This window comes from Danio rerio, chromosome 24, assembly GCF_049306965.1.
Source record: "Danio rerio strain Tuebingen ecotype United States chromosome 24, GRCz12tu, whole genome shotgun sequence".
NCBI lineage: Eukaryota > Metazoa > Chordata > Actinopteri > Cypriniformes > Danionidae > Danio > Danio rerio.
In genome coordinates, this window is record NC_133199.1 from 3,587,386 (window position 1) to 3,603,255 (window position 15,870).

The 15,870-nt window shown below is 37.3% G+C and overlaps 2 protein-coding genes across 16 annotated transcripts in view; both read right to left on the reverse strand.

The window, feature by feature from the left end:
* Window positions 1-15,870, reverse strand: part of nck1b (NCK adaptor protein 1b) — a 165,297-nt gene that overhangs the window by 56,801 nt on the left and 92,626 nt on the right. Inside the window, exons 1-2 of one of the 15 annotated variants that reach the window (XM_073941381.1) lie at window positions 1,948-2,131; window positions 33-175 (exon numbers count right to left, since the gene is read on the reverse strand). The exons of 11 other annotated variants lie outside the window; for them this stretch is intronic. The gene's annotated coding sequence lies outside the window, so the exon portion shown is untranslated. Of the gene's footprint in view, window positions 1-32; window positions 176-1,931; window positions 2,132-15,870 lie in introns of those variants that run through there. 3 more of the 15 variants (XM_073941388.1, XM_002666595.8, XM_073941392.1) reach the window with 3 other exon arrangements.
* slc35g2b (solute carrier family 35 member G2b) lies at window positions 9,156-15,196 on the reverse strand. The gene is given in 2 exon segments (NM_001013563.2): window positions 9,156-10,671; window positions 15,052-15,196. A coding segment is annotated over 1 exon segment (1,242 nt). The 5' UTR covers window positions 10,652-10,671; window positions 15,052-15,196; the 3' UTR covers window positions 9,156-9,409.

The following is a 15,870-nucleotide window of genomic DNA, read 5'->3' on the forward strand; positions in this document are numbered from 1 at the left end:
TACCATAATATTTTTATCTAAGGTTTTGTTACCATCAGAATCTTATACTGGCCCATGCCTAACTCTGACTGACGTGCTTGAAGGCCCATGATGTTTTTCCTGGTGACATGGAGTCAATCCGCGATTCACAGCACATTATGTTAGCTGACGAAAGCCTCTTGTCTTGAGGGTGGACCTTTCAGAGGAACTAGGAAATATGACAGCCGCTTTCATGTTAGCTGAGTAGCTGTATATAATCAAAGTAAGATTTATGATATAATAACGTGACTTTCGACAAGTGAAGCATGAGCACACATTGCTTTGCATTTTATAAACACAACCAAGCCTTAAAAATACACTATGGACCACCTCTTTAAAAGAAAACAAATCTCGTACCAGTCCTGAATTTGAACAAAACCTCAACATTCTGTATTATTTTATGGCTATGAGAACAAAAACAAAAGGTGCAGCTCTCTGTTTTATTATTACTTTGTTAAATATTTCAAAGTGAGATGGCATTGTATCTTAACGTGAGCTTATACCAAGCGTTTTTTTAACCCAACTGTAAGACAATACATATCTTATTACAATGCACATCTCATGTGTTCATCTAATGTTATGTCAGTTTACTAAACATATCTTAATTTAAGAAAAAAACACCCTAAAAAGGTTAAAGAAAACAAAAGAAAAATACATTTCTGATATTGAGGTGAAGTCGGTTTGATATTCGCATTCGTTCATTGATTACTTGTGACAGGCTCCCTATATTGTTTACTATGGTACTTTAAATATTCAGTCTGGAATCACATGCAAGTATGACTTGAAAACAACATTAGCACTATTTATTTGACTGTGAACAATGCTGTAATTGAATAGTCATTGGCTGCTAATATGATTTCACTATTTAGAATTTATAAACAATACTTTTCTGAAATTACATTATTAAGGAGAAAGTCAGAATGTGCAAGTATAAAAGCAGCTTTATCTCAATAATGTGATTTCTGTTCTACCTCATGATGCTTACAAACAATAATAATAGAAAAGATACAAGCAATGCTGGTACAAAATATCGAGTACACAACTAAACCTCATTCAAATGTCTTAACTTCAACTTTTCATGATTCATTTTACATTACTTCAAGCACACACACCACACACAAAATATACTTTCAGCTTGATCTGAGTGAATACTTCTGCACTTGCTGAGAAATATCACACAATTCGATCATAACTCACAGCTCAACGTTAAAATAATGCAAGACCAAACCTGAGGTACTGTACTATTACAATCCAGAGAGCAAATCTGACTTATAAAATACCATTATATGCTGAAGTGATGCATGAGAGCACAAACTACTGTAGCATTTCACGTCGAGTAAACAGCCAATAAATGAGGTAGCTTGCTCAAATGCATGTTGATAATAACTGTTGCATACAATATGAACAAGCAGAAACAAACCATGACCCTAAATCAGACACTAATAAGGAGATCCCATATAACAGATGATGTCAAAGTCAAAAACCATAACCACATTAAATAGACAATACGAGCAGTTTGGAGGCTTTTTGCTTTAACAAAGACTACTATAATGCTAACAACACTGCATTGAGAACAGATACTTCAATGTAAACACCACAAAGACCTGCTGAATTTATTTAACACATCATTTTATGTATAATTCGTGCTTTTATACAGAATTATCCCAACATTTTCCTCCTGAGTTTATGAATGCAATGCAGTTTGTCCTGTAATCACAGCAAATGAGAGGCCTGACCACAGCCTTCACACAATCCCTTCACTGTTACACTGATTTCCCCGTGACACATTGTTTTTTAGATGATTTCCTTTCTTATTTAATTCTGTCGTTATAATGGTAATTTAATCAAACGAGCGACCGTCGGATTTACAGCTTCAGCTATCTACACGCTACAATTACATTAAACTCACATACATATCTGTCTTCTTACCCTTGACTGATCCGATGTTGACCGGCGGCTCTTTTTTATCCAGGACACACTCGATAAACAGCACTATTCAGACAATAAACGCGTTTTTCAGATCCATATTCGCTGATGGTTTCACTGGAAGGTTTTTTTTTTCTGTATCCAGCGTGAGAACTGCGGTTCCACTCAGCGCACTGATACGCGATCTAACCTGCTGAAAGAGGCGGGGCTGCGAGGGGCTGCGTGGAGTTTAGTTGCGGACCCATTGGTTAGTTTAGAGAAATCTCATTGCTTATTGGTCACCTCACACGTCCATCAATTGTGTGTGCTGGGCTGGTCCCAACAGTAGGTACAAAAATGTAACACGGAGCTATGTAGAGTTTCGGTAGGGAAACAGTTTCGCAATTCATATTATATTATATTATATTATATTATATTATATTATATTATATTATATTATATTATATTATATTATATTATATTATATTATATTATATTTTACTATATATTACATTACATTATTTTACATAAAATTTTATTACATTACATTACAATATATTATACTATGTATTACATTATAATACATTACAATATATTACATTATATTATATTACAATAAATTATATTATGTATTACATTATATTATATTACTTTATATTATATCACATTACATTGTTATATTATATATTACATTATATTATATTACATTATATTACATTTTATTACCTTATATTACACTATATTACATTATACTATTATTATTATATAAATGCTACTTGATAATAGATTATGTTTTCAAATAGATCAAGTATTAACATATTTATTTATAATATTTATTAACAACAAGTATTAATTAATTTGTGGTCTATATCTGTTATTTATACTGTCAATCTATTGTCTAATAGCCTTTCAGAATTCCTATTATATTATATTATATTATTTTATATTATATTATATTATATTATATTATATTATATTATATTATATTATATTATTTTATATTATATTATTTTATTTTATTTTATTTTATTTTATTTTATTTTATATTATATTATATTATATTATATTATATTATATTACGTTGTAATAGGACAAATTCCTGGATTAACATCTATGTTGATCCTGAAACAACATTCCAATCAGCCAATCAGAATTAAGAGATACGTTTACCGTTTACGTTAAGTTTAGGCTCATGGTTTATGCACGTCTACATGATTGCTATCTAACTATTACCATCCAACCTCTGATTTTGAGAATAATTTACAGCAGTGGTCTCTCCGTGTACCACCATAATGAGCAGTATTGAAATACAATAGCGTAGTAGACCTAATTAAGCAGCTAGAGCACTGCACAGTTCAAAAACAAGCCACTTTAAACATTATAAATAGTTTGAACATTAGTACTGTGCTTATAGGTAAAACTAAATAATGTAAATAAATGTGCAAAATAATTAAACTTTGCAAATATGGGGAGGTGATTAGCTTTAAAGGATAGAATACATAACAAACATTAGACAATTGAAAATGAAATAAAAGGTGTAGCCTATTAAAATTAATTTACTGCTATCGTATGCGTCAAAGGGTTAAATGTGTGTTCATTTTGTTACTTTAATCATTTATCAATTCCTCAGTGTACCACTTGTGGTACACGTACCACAGTTTGCGAACCCCTGATTTACAGTAATGGTTGTGTTTAGGGGTAGGGAATAGGTATGGGTTACATTTTCCAACAAAAATGATGTTCCAGGATCAGCATAGATGTTAATCCATCTATAATCACATCGTATTAGGCAAAATCATGACGTGCGTCATCAGAACAGGGTGTTCAACGCGTCACCATTTCCATTAAAAAACAAATTTGGCTATAAATATTGGCTGAACAGAGCAAATTAGGCTAAATATTATTACATTTAATTTGCTTTTTAAATTCAACAAATATAAAATGTTTGCAAATATTTACCTTAAAATAATTGAGTAAATCCAATAAATCATTTTCAGTGAGTGACTTAAAAGTATTTCACCCAAGACTGAATATTCTGTCATAATTTACCCATGCTTCACTTGTCACAATCCTGTTAGAGTTTATTTCTCTGTTGAGAATAAAATAATCATTTTGAATAGTCCTGAAAACCTGTAACTATTGACTTCCATAGAATTTGTTTTTCCTTCTATGGGTGTCAACGGTTGCAGGTTTCTAACACCGTATGAAGTATCTTCTCTTGTGTTCAACAGAAAAAATACTTCCAGCAGGATAGCACACCATGTCATAAAGCGTGAATCATCTCAGACTGGCTTCTTGAACACGACAATGAGTTCACCGTACTCAAATGGCCTCCACAATCACCAGATCTCAATCCAATAGAGAACTTTTGGGATGTGGTGGAATGGCAGATTTGCATTATGGTTGTATAGCTGACAAGTCTGGAGCAACTGCGTGATGCTATCATGTCAATACAGAGCAAAATCTCTGAGGAATATTTCCAGTACCTTGTTGAATCTCTGCTATGAATGATTAAGGCAGTTCTAAAGGCAAAAGGGGGTCCAACCCGGTGCTAGTAAGGTGTACCTAATAAAGTGGCCAGTGAGTGTACAGTATATCACGATGATATTAGTGAAATAAATGTAAAAACTGAATAAATATAAATTTACACACATTTACACAAGTAAATACATAGATTCAATGATGGGCTTAAAAATCTGTGGAAGTCTGCAGGTATCTGCTCGCTCAGACTCCGTGTGGGCCTACTCATGACTTATTGATCACATAAATGACATTGTGCAAACCACAGGATGCCGAGTGTGGTGTTGTGAACTTGCCTCAGCTTATCTCAAAACAAACTTGAATGATTTGACCATATTCAAAGTCCCTCAGGCACGGTTCGATGAGCGCTGCAGGATACAATCTGTTTCCTGTCCTAACAGATGGACGTTACAGTAGAGCAGCCCTGATTCTGCTCTCCACAGTCCCACACACACTGAAAAAAAGGTTTGCTGGATTTACTCAATGTTTTGAGGTAAGTGGTTGCAAACCATTAAAATGGGCTGAATCTGAACAAAGTTTACTAACGTTCAATTCATTTATTTGTTTAATTTTAGCCCAGGGAGACATGGTGGCTCAGTAGTTAGCACTGTCGCCTCACAGCAAGAAAGTCGACGGTTCAATTCCCAGCTGGTTCAGTTGGCATTTCTGTGTGTGGTTTGCTCCGTTTTCCCCTACAGTCCAAACACATGCACTATAGGTGAATTGAATAAACTAAATTGTCTGTAGTGTATGTGTGTGAATGAGTTGGGTGTTTCGCAGTACTGGGTTGCAGCTGGAAGGGCATCTGCTGTGTAAAACATAAGCTGGAATAGTTGGCGGTTGATTCAGCTGTGATTCAGATACTAAGCTGAAGGAAAATGAATGAATGAATGAATGAATACAGCACAACTCTTATAAATTTGTTAATGTTTAGCTAGAATTATATTTAAGGCATTATCTTAGACATGGTTCCCTTTAATAATCCACAGAATAGAAATACAGGTATGAAGAGGAGTAAACAATGGCCATTCTTACCGGAATGTGGGTCAACTGTTCTTTAAGAAAGCAGAAAAGGCATCTAAAGCCGCAGTAGCGCCACCTCGTGGAACACTGGAGAAATGTCTGCTGCTCTGCCATTTAAAAGATTTATTACAAAAACATCTCCAGGCCCTGCCAACAAACCGAGCAGCGATTCATCATGACCACAGCTTTCATATGCCCGAGGGAAACAATGATTACTCTGATCTTAAATATAACCTTTATGTTGGAGTGTAAACAAAATGGAAGAAAATAAAATGCCACTGAAAATGAGACTGCTCAACAGGAGCTGAATATTTAACACAATATTTCATTAGATCAAACCACAGACACAGATGACGCTATCTATCTATCTATCTATCTATCCATCCATCCATCCATCCATCCATCCATCCATCCATCCATCCATCCATCCATCCATCCATCCATCCATCCATCCATCCATCTATCTATCTATCTATCTATCTATCTATCTATCTATCTATCTATCTATCTATCTATCTATCTATCTATCTATCTATCTATCTATCTATCTATCTCTCTCTCTCTCTCCATCCATCCATCCATTTATCTATCTATCCATTTATCTATCTATCTATCTATCTATCTATCTATCTATCTATCTATCTATCTATCTATCTATCTATCTATCTATCTATCTATCTATCTATCTATCTATCTATCTATCTCTCTCTCTCCATCCATCCATCCATTTATCTATCTATCCATTTATCTATCTATCTATCTATCTATCTATCTATCTATCTATCTATCTATCTATCTATCTATCTATCTATCTATCTATCTATCTATCTATATATCTATCTATCTATCTATCTATCTATCTATCTATCTATCTATCTATCTATCTATCTCTCTCCATCCATCCATCCATCCATCCATCCATCCATCCATCCATCCATCCATCCATCCATCCATCCATCCATCCATCCATCCATCCATCCATCCATCTATCTATCTATCTATCTATCTATCTATCTATCTATCTATCTATCTATCTATCTATCTATCTATCTATCTATCTATCTATCTTCCAAAAAAAAAAAAAAAAGTTAAATATGTAAAACATTCTGAGGCAAAAACCTAATTGTGCAGGCTGATCTGGTAGCGGGGGAGTTGTCGAAAAATAACAGGTAAGAGTACAGTTCATCAAATAATGTTTGACGGAAGTGAAGAGCGGGAGGTGTATGGGTTTGTAGGGTGTGGATCCCTTATGGTATCTCTGGGGGGCCCAAAACGCCCCTTAGAATCGTCCTAACTTGCCCCTCTAACTGGTAGTAATTTCAGACACAGCCATGATCTTGTATGGGGTCCTTCAACTACTGTAATTAAAGTCTTCCGTGGAATTGCCAGACTTAACGTTAGCATAGCGTGTTACACCAGAGGACATGGTTTTCAGCAATAAAATTAATCAAGTTTAAAAATAAAAAACAATTGGCCTTTACTAAAATAGCTACTTGTATAATTATGTCTGGAGCATTTAATATTTTATGATTTTCCTTCAATTAATGTGTGCTGTAATTAATTGAACTGTGATTGAGTTAACACAGGACAGTTTTGGGACTTGGCTCAAAAACGTAAATAATGTAATAACGCAGCAGTTTATATAACAAGAGGTCCATGGAAGACAAAGAAAGGTTTAACCATTTACTGCATTTTAAATGATGATGACAATCCTAATTATATTCATATTTGTCAGTGAAAATACAACCTCACGACAGCATCTTATATATTATTTATTCGTTCATTTTTCTTCAGCTTAGTCTCTAATTCAGAGGTCATTACAGCGGAATGAACCGCCAACTATCCCAGCATATGTTTTACACATTGGATGCCTTTCCAGCTGCAACTCAGTACTGGGAAACACCTATACGCTCTCATTCTCACACATACACACACACACACACACACACACATGCACACACTCTCATACACTGTGGCCAATTTAGCTTATTCAATTCACCTATAGCGCATGTGTTTGCAAACTGGCCCTGGCAAGACTTGAATCAGGCACCTTCTTGTTGTGAGGTGACAGTGCTAACCACTGAGCCACCGTGTCACCAAGGAGGTTTTCTTTCAAGTCTGATGAGATAAAAATACCATCACACTTACTCCCAAACACAAATCCATCCATCACTCAGGCAGGGATTGCATCGATCGCCTTATTGAGAGAGGCCTAAAGAAATCAATACAGGTTCATTTATAACATTTTGCCAGGGATTTTGTCTTATAGAAAAACAGACATCAAATGTAAAAAGTATGGGAAATACATCTAAAGAGTGGCATTTGATTGCATTTTGTTTTAATGAAAATGATCTAAAACCATTAAAAGGTTTATGCTATTATGCTATTACAAGATGCAAAATAAGTCTCTCATGTCCATAGAGTTTGTGTGTGTGTGTGTGTGTGTGTGTGTGTGTGTGTGTGTGTGTGTGTGTGTGTGTGTGTGTGTGTGTAAAGTTTCAGCTCAAAATACCACACAAATAATAATTTTAGGCTTTGATCCTAATTTTGTCATTTTGGTGTCTGTCGCTTTAAATTCAAATGAGATTGTGCTTTTTCAAAAGAGGGCGGAGCTACAAATGCCTGTGTGGCAGCATAGTGCATAGGCCTGATAGCTCCTCCCTAAATGACTGATAGCCTCGCCCTAAAAGACAGATCACCTCGGCCTAAAGGCCTGATAGCGCCTCCTTATATGACTGATAGTCCCGCCTTAAATGACTGATCGCCTCGCTCTAAAGGCCTGATAGCTCCTCCCTAAATGACTGATAGCCCCTCCCTAAAGGCCTGATAGTTCCTCCCTAAATGCTTAAAAATCCTGCCGTAAAGGCCTGATAGCTCCTCCCTAACGACTGATAGTCCCGCCCTAAATGACTGATCGCCTCATCCTAAAGGCCTAATAGTTCCACCCTAAATGACCGATCGCCTTGCCCTAAAGGCCTGGTAGTTCCTCCCTAAATGCTTGATAGTCCCGGCCTAAAGGACTGATAGCCTTGACCTAAAGGCTTTCCATGTGACCAGAAGTGAAGAATAGTCATTTTGGGGGTTAAGTCTATTTCGGATACGCGGCCGGCCGGAAGTGCGATATGCACATCAATTATAGTAGCATTTTTTATGACACTGTATAACAATAATTAATGATTTTACAATACGGTGACGATGGGTTTAGGGTTGGGACGGGGGTAGATGTTAATAAAATATAATAAATGGGAAATTTTATAAATAATGTAAATAATTCTCATTAACTTCCAGCCGCAACCATATCCGATCTAGCAACAACTCATTTTGAGGAGGAGGGAAAGTTCTAGTAATTGATCAAAGTTTATGAGGGCAAATTAACTTGAACAAAAGTGTACAGATACATAGTTAATAACAAGAACTACCATACACATATAAAAATAAAAAAGAGAACCTTTTTACTTGGCAACATAGCAACAAGGGCTTAAACTCTCATTTTCATCTCTCTCATCGTTGACGACAATAAAACATGGAAATTTGGATTAAAATAATCCAAAAAGTGAAAATCTCCAAAGAAACAGTTGTTTGATTTTGCCTGAAGGAACAATCAATGCCGTTGTTTATAGATTTAGCCTACTGCATCATACCTTGCTTCAGTGAACCAGGAAAAAAAATCAATGCTATCAGAGGGGGGCTCTATGGATCACCGTTTTTATTTTCACACATCAACAGTTAGCAAAGACATTACACCGATTGGCACTCTTCCAACGACACGATTGGAAACAAATGCCGAAGATCCAGACATTCAGTGATTGCACACATTAGTAAGAGAAGAGGGGCTGGGAAACACTGCACACATACACACACACACACATACACACACACACATACAGACACACATATACATGCCCCCTCATGCGCTCAAAAAAACCACACACATCTGCGGCGTTCATTTAATGGGCGAGTCCAGAATCTCCTGGTAGTCTTGTCTTATGGCTCGGCTCACCCTGTAAAGCTTGAGACCCGTCAGGACGAACACGCTGACCATGATAACCAGCGCCCCAAAGACGTCATACACCGACGGGATCATTCGCAGCACGATGAGCTGAAGAAACATGGCCACCACGATCTCCAGATGCTGTACGGTGCTGACCAAGGCCGGGTGGAACTTGTTGAGGGCGTAGTAGACGCCAAGAAACGCAACGGTGGAGCATATGCAGATTCCTGTTAGGTAACCCCACGTTTCGCCATCCAAAGGAATGATGGGTTCTTGCATGATGAACATGGTGGAGGCTCCCCAAACGGTCCCGGTCCACCCGAAAGTGAAGAGCGCCGTCCACATGCTGACGCGCTCTTTAATGGCACGGTACACGATCATAGACAGCGCGGCGGTTAGACCTGCCATTACAGTCATAGTGTACCCAAAGGCTTCCTTCCAGAATCCCAAAGCAGATTTCTCCTCATCGGCGATGTTCGGGATCATTACAAGACAAAGTCCGAAAAGGCTGCCGACGACAGTCACTACATCAGTATAACCAAGGCGTTCGTCGAGAAGCAAAAAGGCCAGAACTGCGCTAAAGACAGTGGTGGTCGCCCGCCACATGATGGTGCCGTTACTGGGTGGAACAATCGCGAAGGACGTGTAAGCACAAGTGATGGAGATGACATTGCAAACCCCGTAGAAGAACAAGCGCAGTCGGTAGCCCTTGGGCCCAAAGGGAGCCTCTTTATAGTAGAGGACCACCAATACTGACAACACCTGTATGACGGAGCGGATGAAGATGAGCTCTAATGAGGGCACTTTGGAGCGGTCGGCTGCTAGGCGTGTGATGAGCGCCACGCATCCATGAGCAATGGCCGCCCCAAAAAGTGCACCCCAGGTGACCCGTGAGGCTAGCACGTTGGCTTCGCCGAAGCTGGCCAATTGGCTGCCCACTCCTTTATCTTTCTGATCAGCTTTGGGACGGGAATCCATAGTGCCGAATAAAGTCCTGCCACCACTCTCCGACACCAGTCTCTTGCTGGGGTTGTTGTCCATGAAGGAGCTGAAGTCCTCAAAGGACGGAGCGTCATCGTATCCCTCGTCGCCCGGCTGGGGGAAATGTGTGGCGTATTTCACCGTGACGGTGTTGGGGTGGATTTTAACCCTCTTTTTGGAGCCGTACTGCTGCCTTGTGGGAGACGGATCCATTTTCTTCAGCTACAGAAGAGCTGTTGAAAACACACACACCAACATCGTTGAATTATCTCACGGTGGAAACAAGAAACACACGAATACAAGCAGGACTATGAAATGAACACACCGGAAAAATACAATAGTAAATTACAGGAAGCAGCACACTGTAAGACAGTTGTACACTCGTTATTGTGGTGCATTGTGGGATTGATTGAGTGCACTTAGATCCATAGGTCCCCAACAATATCAAAAGCAAATCTACACCCTTAAAATCTACGCCGGTAATGTCTAAAAAATACCAGAGGCGTAGATTTAGCATGGACGGAGGAGATGTGTCCCCACTAATAACCATAAACTACTGAAATGCCCCCACAGATAATTTAATTTACTTATTTAAAAAGATTGATCTGTCAATATTAACCTGGACATCCAGAAAGGGTACAATCACATTCTCTCCTTGAATAGCACCGCCCCCAAACACACATGAACATTGTGATTGGCTGAGCCTTTCCATGCTGTCATGTGAGAAGCTGTAGCTGCGTTCAGATACAAGAAGCACCAAAACTACAGGCGAATTTCCCGTGCAAAAATAAGGTGTGTGAGACACACAGGAGAGGATGGTAGCAGAAAAAAAGGTGGACTTCAGGAGCTTTTTTCAGCAAAAAGATTAAGTCATAAATAAACACAAGTCCTCTACTGAATGAGTCCACCATCATAATGCCATTAATGCTTGTGTTTTCCCTGCATTAACGCACAGTCTGCTGTCTTTACAGCAGGCTGATATAGTCTGCGAATAATATGCCCTGAAAACCAACTGCAGAATAAGCAGCCACATGTATGCTGTATGTATTTTATATTAAAATATATGACCCATGCCAGTTCTTCTGGTCTCTCAGAGTAGCATGTGCAATTTCAGTTGAAATAATGTCAGAAAACTACAGTCTGTGCTCTATCTTTTATTAGTACTGATATATGAGACATCTTTCATTTGCACTATGGCTAAAATAAACAGAACTCTTTGCTAAACTCTCTCTTAATCAGTTAATGAACATTCTTTTAACATTACACTATCAGGCCCATAGCCAGCTTATTGAAGGAGAGCACTTTCCTCAGTCAGAATTTGACCATTTGAATAATACGAAAAATAAAATATAATAATAATAATAATAATAATAAAATATAATAATAATAATAATAATAATAACAACAACAATAATAATAATAATAAAATAAAATATAATAATAATAATAATAATAATAATAATAATAATAATAACAACAACAACAATAACAATAATAATAATAATAATAATAATAATAATAATAATAAAAACTTTTGGTCTTTCGAACCCCTCAAACCCCATTGGGGTTAAAACTTATTAAATAATTAATTAATTGGGGGTTGTTAGATTCACCTGACCCCACCAATGTCAAGTGCAGACCCGTGACAGATACTACAGTGTTTTTGAACCACACTATAGTAAAGTACTTGAATTAATATCTTGTGCTGATTTTCTTCAACTATAGGGTATATTTGTACTACACCACAGCTTTATGTAAACTAAAGTATACTACAGTGTTTATAACAATTTATTAGTTAACATTAGAGTATGCTGGAGCATTCATAAACAAAAAGTTGTCAATACTATAATATGTACATTAGGCTGTGATACACTTCACTATACAGTAGTCCAGGGGTTCTCAACTGGTTTGGCCATGGGACCCACATTTTTACATGGTCATCAAGCCGTGACCCACATTTTTCGGAACTATAATATAAATTTAGGAATTATAATTAATTTGTATTTACTTGTTAACATACACAAGTGGTGACAGATAAATCATGAGAAAATGACCAATACTTACAAATAAACTGTTATTTTTTTGCTGTCATAACAAAATGTATCAAATTATAGAAATATTACAAAGTAAATATGACAGATACTGTAAACAGTGGTCAGGGTAAGGAAAGGTCCAGTTACCGTGAACTAAACTGAACTGTTAATTAAACATGTTGTTGTCTGGTTTCTAAATGTCGTGGTCACACTTTACAAGTTTAATACTTAATGTTAATTAATGCATTTACTAACATGATCAAACAATAAACAATACATTTACTACTGTATTTGTTCATGTTAGTTAACATTAGTTAATGAAAATACAGTAGTTCATGATAACTCATGGTGCATTAACTAATGTTAACAAGCATGAACTTGGATGTTAATAATGCATTAGTAAATGTTCAGTTATGATTAATAAATGCTGTACATGTGTTGTTCATGATTAGTTCATGTTAGTAAATGCATTAACTAATGAACCTTATTGTAAAGCGCAACCATCGTCGTTTTAGTTTAGAAGGTTTCATGCTCTCTTGTGAGAGGCTTTAAGTCTTTTTTTTTTGTTTTTAATATATGTAAATCCATACTTTACATTGTGTATATTTATTGCTATATTTAAATGAAATTTCACGTGTCAAATGGTAGCGCGCATTTCAAAATAAAAGTCCGGTATAAGCAAAATAAGTTAAAAATTAAACTTGTGTTGTTTTTTTGACCACACACTCCACGACCTACTGAAAATGTTCCCGCGACCCAAACATTGCAGTAGTCAACATTTGAAGTGGATCAGAAATAGGCAAGAGTGAGTGTTCTTCAACAGTTTTAGGGTAACTTTTGATGAAAACTGATGACCCACTATAGTATGCTTCAAAAACACTGTAGTATTTAGGCTACTATAAATTACCAAGGGTGTAGATGTGCTCCTGAACATTGATGGAGATCACTCAACCAGTCCCACAATGCACCACAATAACGAGTGTACAACCAATATAGTCAAGAGAATACCCATAATGCACTGTGAGAGTTTGCATGCTGAATAAATGTCTACGTCTGACCACAAGATGAGACCATATTGGTGTGAGTTTCTAAATAATTTATCATTTGACTGTTAAATTAACATTTGTGTACATGCAAGAAATCAAAATGTATTAACAGACAGCTCACTATGTGTTAAATACGACCAAGAAATATGACCCATCTAAGGGTGGAGAAGAATCATTTGTTCTCTAACACATGCCAAACGTGGATGGAAGCAAGTCTGTTGTCTTTTGATACAAGAAGCAAATTTCAGGCAATGAATCAGTTATTAATGAATGAGAATTGCCTAGGATTGAGATCAAAATTGGCTCCACTTGGGAAAACATATTAGCATATTCTACTGGAACAGTATGATGATAAAACAACAGGACGAACATTAAGATGGACACATTGTTGTAAGAGATGCGAGTCTGCATCCAGCAAGCAAGCATATTTTTGCCAACTTAAGCTTGCACTGCTTTCAGAGAGATGCAGAAGAAAATCTTACATAATTCATAACTCGCTGCTTCAATGGTTCCCCTCTCCATGCCATCTCTCTCTCTCTCTCTCTCTCTCTGTACTGCCGCCCCATGTGTAAAGCAATTTCTATATTTAAGGGCTGATGCGCTTGCTCAGATAAGCAGAATTTGATTCAGTGTGATGGGAAGAAATTATGTAACGCGGAAAGGAACTGGATAGTGGGTAAATGGTAAGATAAATTAGCATTACTAAATTATATCAAATAAAACTTTATGCATTTAATGATGAATATGCAAGATGCATCATTTCCCGTGGCAAAAATCGGAGTGCATCATCAGGCAACCAAATCTAGTTTCTGTCGTCCGCTTGACAGCATGAAACAACGCGGTCAATAAGCGAAGTCCCCAGCAGGGGGCGACAGCATCAACAAGATGCTCCTGACGAGAGCCCACCTATTATGCTCCAACCCGATAACTCGTAAAAATGTCATATTATATGATACAGCCATTCTGAATCATATCAGTATATTGGCCTCATGGCACACCGCGAGGCTGGAGACAGGACAAATCTGGTTGAGGAGAGAAAGCATGATTTATTGGTGGTCACAGCCGGGCTATTATAACTCTGATCTCTGCTATAAATCATCGAGCAATTATGCATAAATGCACACATAGACATTGGATGTATATATTTATACACATATATAATGCATATACTACTATTAAAGCAACACTGAAGATTAGAGAGCGAGCGAGAGAGATAGAAATAAAGAGAATGGAAATAAATTGAGCAGAATTGGTTCACTGGCCATTTGTTCCGATCTACAATGCATGTTTGTATAATTCTAATTTTCATTTATTTGCATGCAATTTAGTGCAAATTCGCCATTTTCAAATTCTGCACGCAGCTTTAAATAATTTGTTCTGCACAATTTGGCCACGCTTTTTTAAACACTGTTGCGCAAAAGCGCACATGCAGCAGGCAAAACGCGTCGTTTTTATTTTCTCCTGCAAATCTCGCAGCGCAAACTCGTCTCCATATTGCGCATCAAGTGAATCAAAGCAGGCGGTTTATACTCACCACACGTCTCTCAAAGAAAGGATCCTGCTGTCTTTGGAGCTCTTGTAAAATGAAACATAAGTGTTTTAGTTGGTAAGCGTCAAGATATGGAGAACTGCGCTTGCCATGTCTCCATCCTTTCCTCACGGACGCGCTGGACGTCTCCAAGGCGCGCGCATTATCCACGCGCTCCCGACGCTCGCGTTTCGGCTGGGCTGACAGAGACGCGACGAACCCCAAGACAAACCCCCTGGTTTTTTTGTCTGGCAGCAGAGAGAGGGTGGGGTGGACATGTGAAAACTGCTTCAGCCTCACAGCATCATCTTCAGCGTCAGAAGAAGCGCATGCATGCTGAGTTGATCTTATTTCTGAGCTGAATTGAGTCTCTGTAATAAACTCAGCAATTCTTCCGAAAATGTGTTAGTTTTGCTGTATTCAAGTCTCTCATGGTGCACAAGAACATCAGCAAAAAATCTAATATAATAAATAAATACACTGCGTTTATCCTTGTTTTAAATGTTTAGATAAGCACATTTGGATCACCTTTTAAATAGGTTATGAATACCATGGTTAGGCAAAGGAATAAAATGCAAGACGAGGCAGCATTCAAATAAGACCAGGACACAACCAATCATACATGTTCTCAATGCTTGCCTTGTTAAATATTCATGAACTTTGTGGGAGCACAGAAACATGATCATGTATGGCAATTCATTTGAAACTAAAGATTGTTCCCCAAAAGACTTCTATGAATTTCTGTGTATTGTAAATCATTTTCCTTTGGCTTAGTCTCTGATCTATCAGTGGTCACCACAGCGGAATGAACCACCAACTACTCTG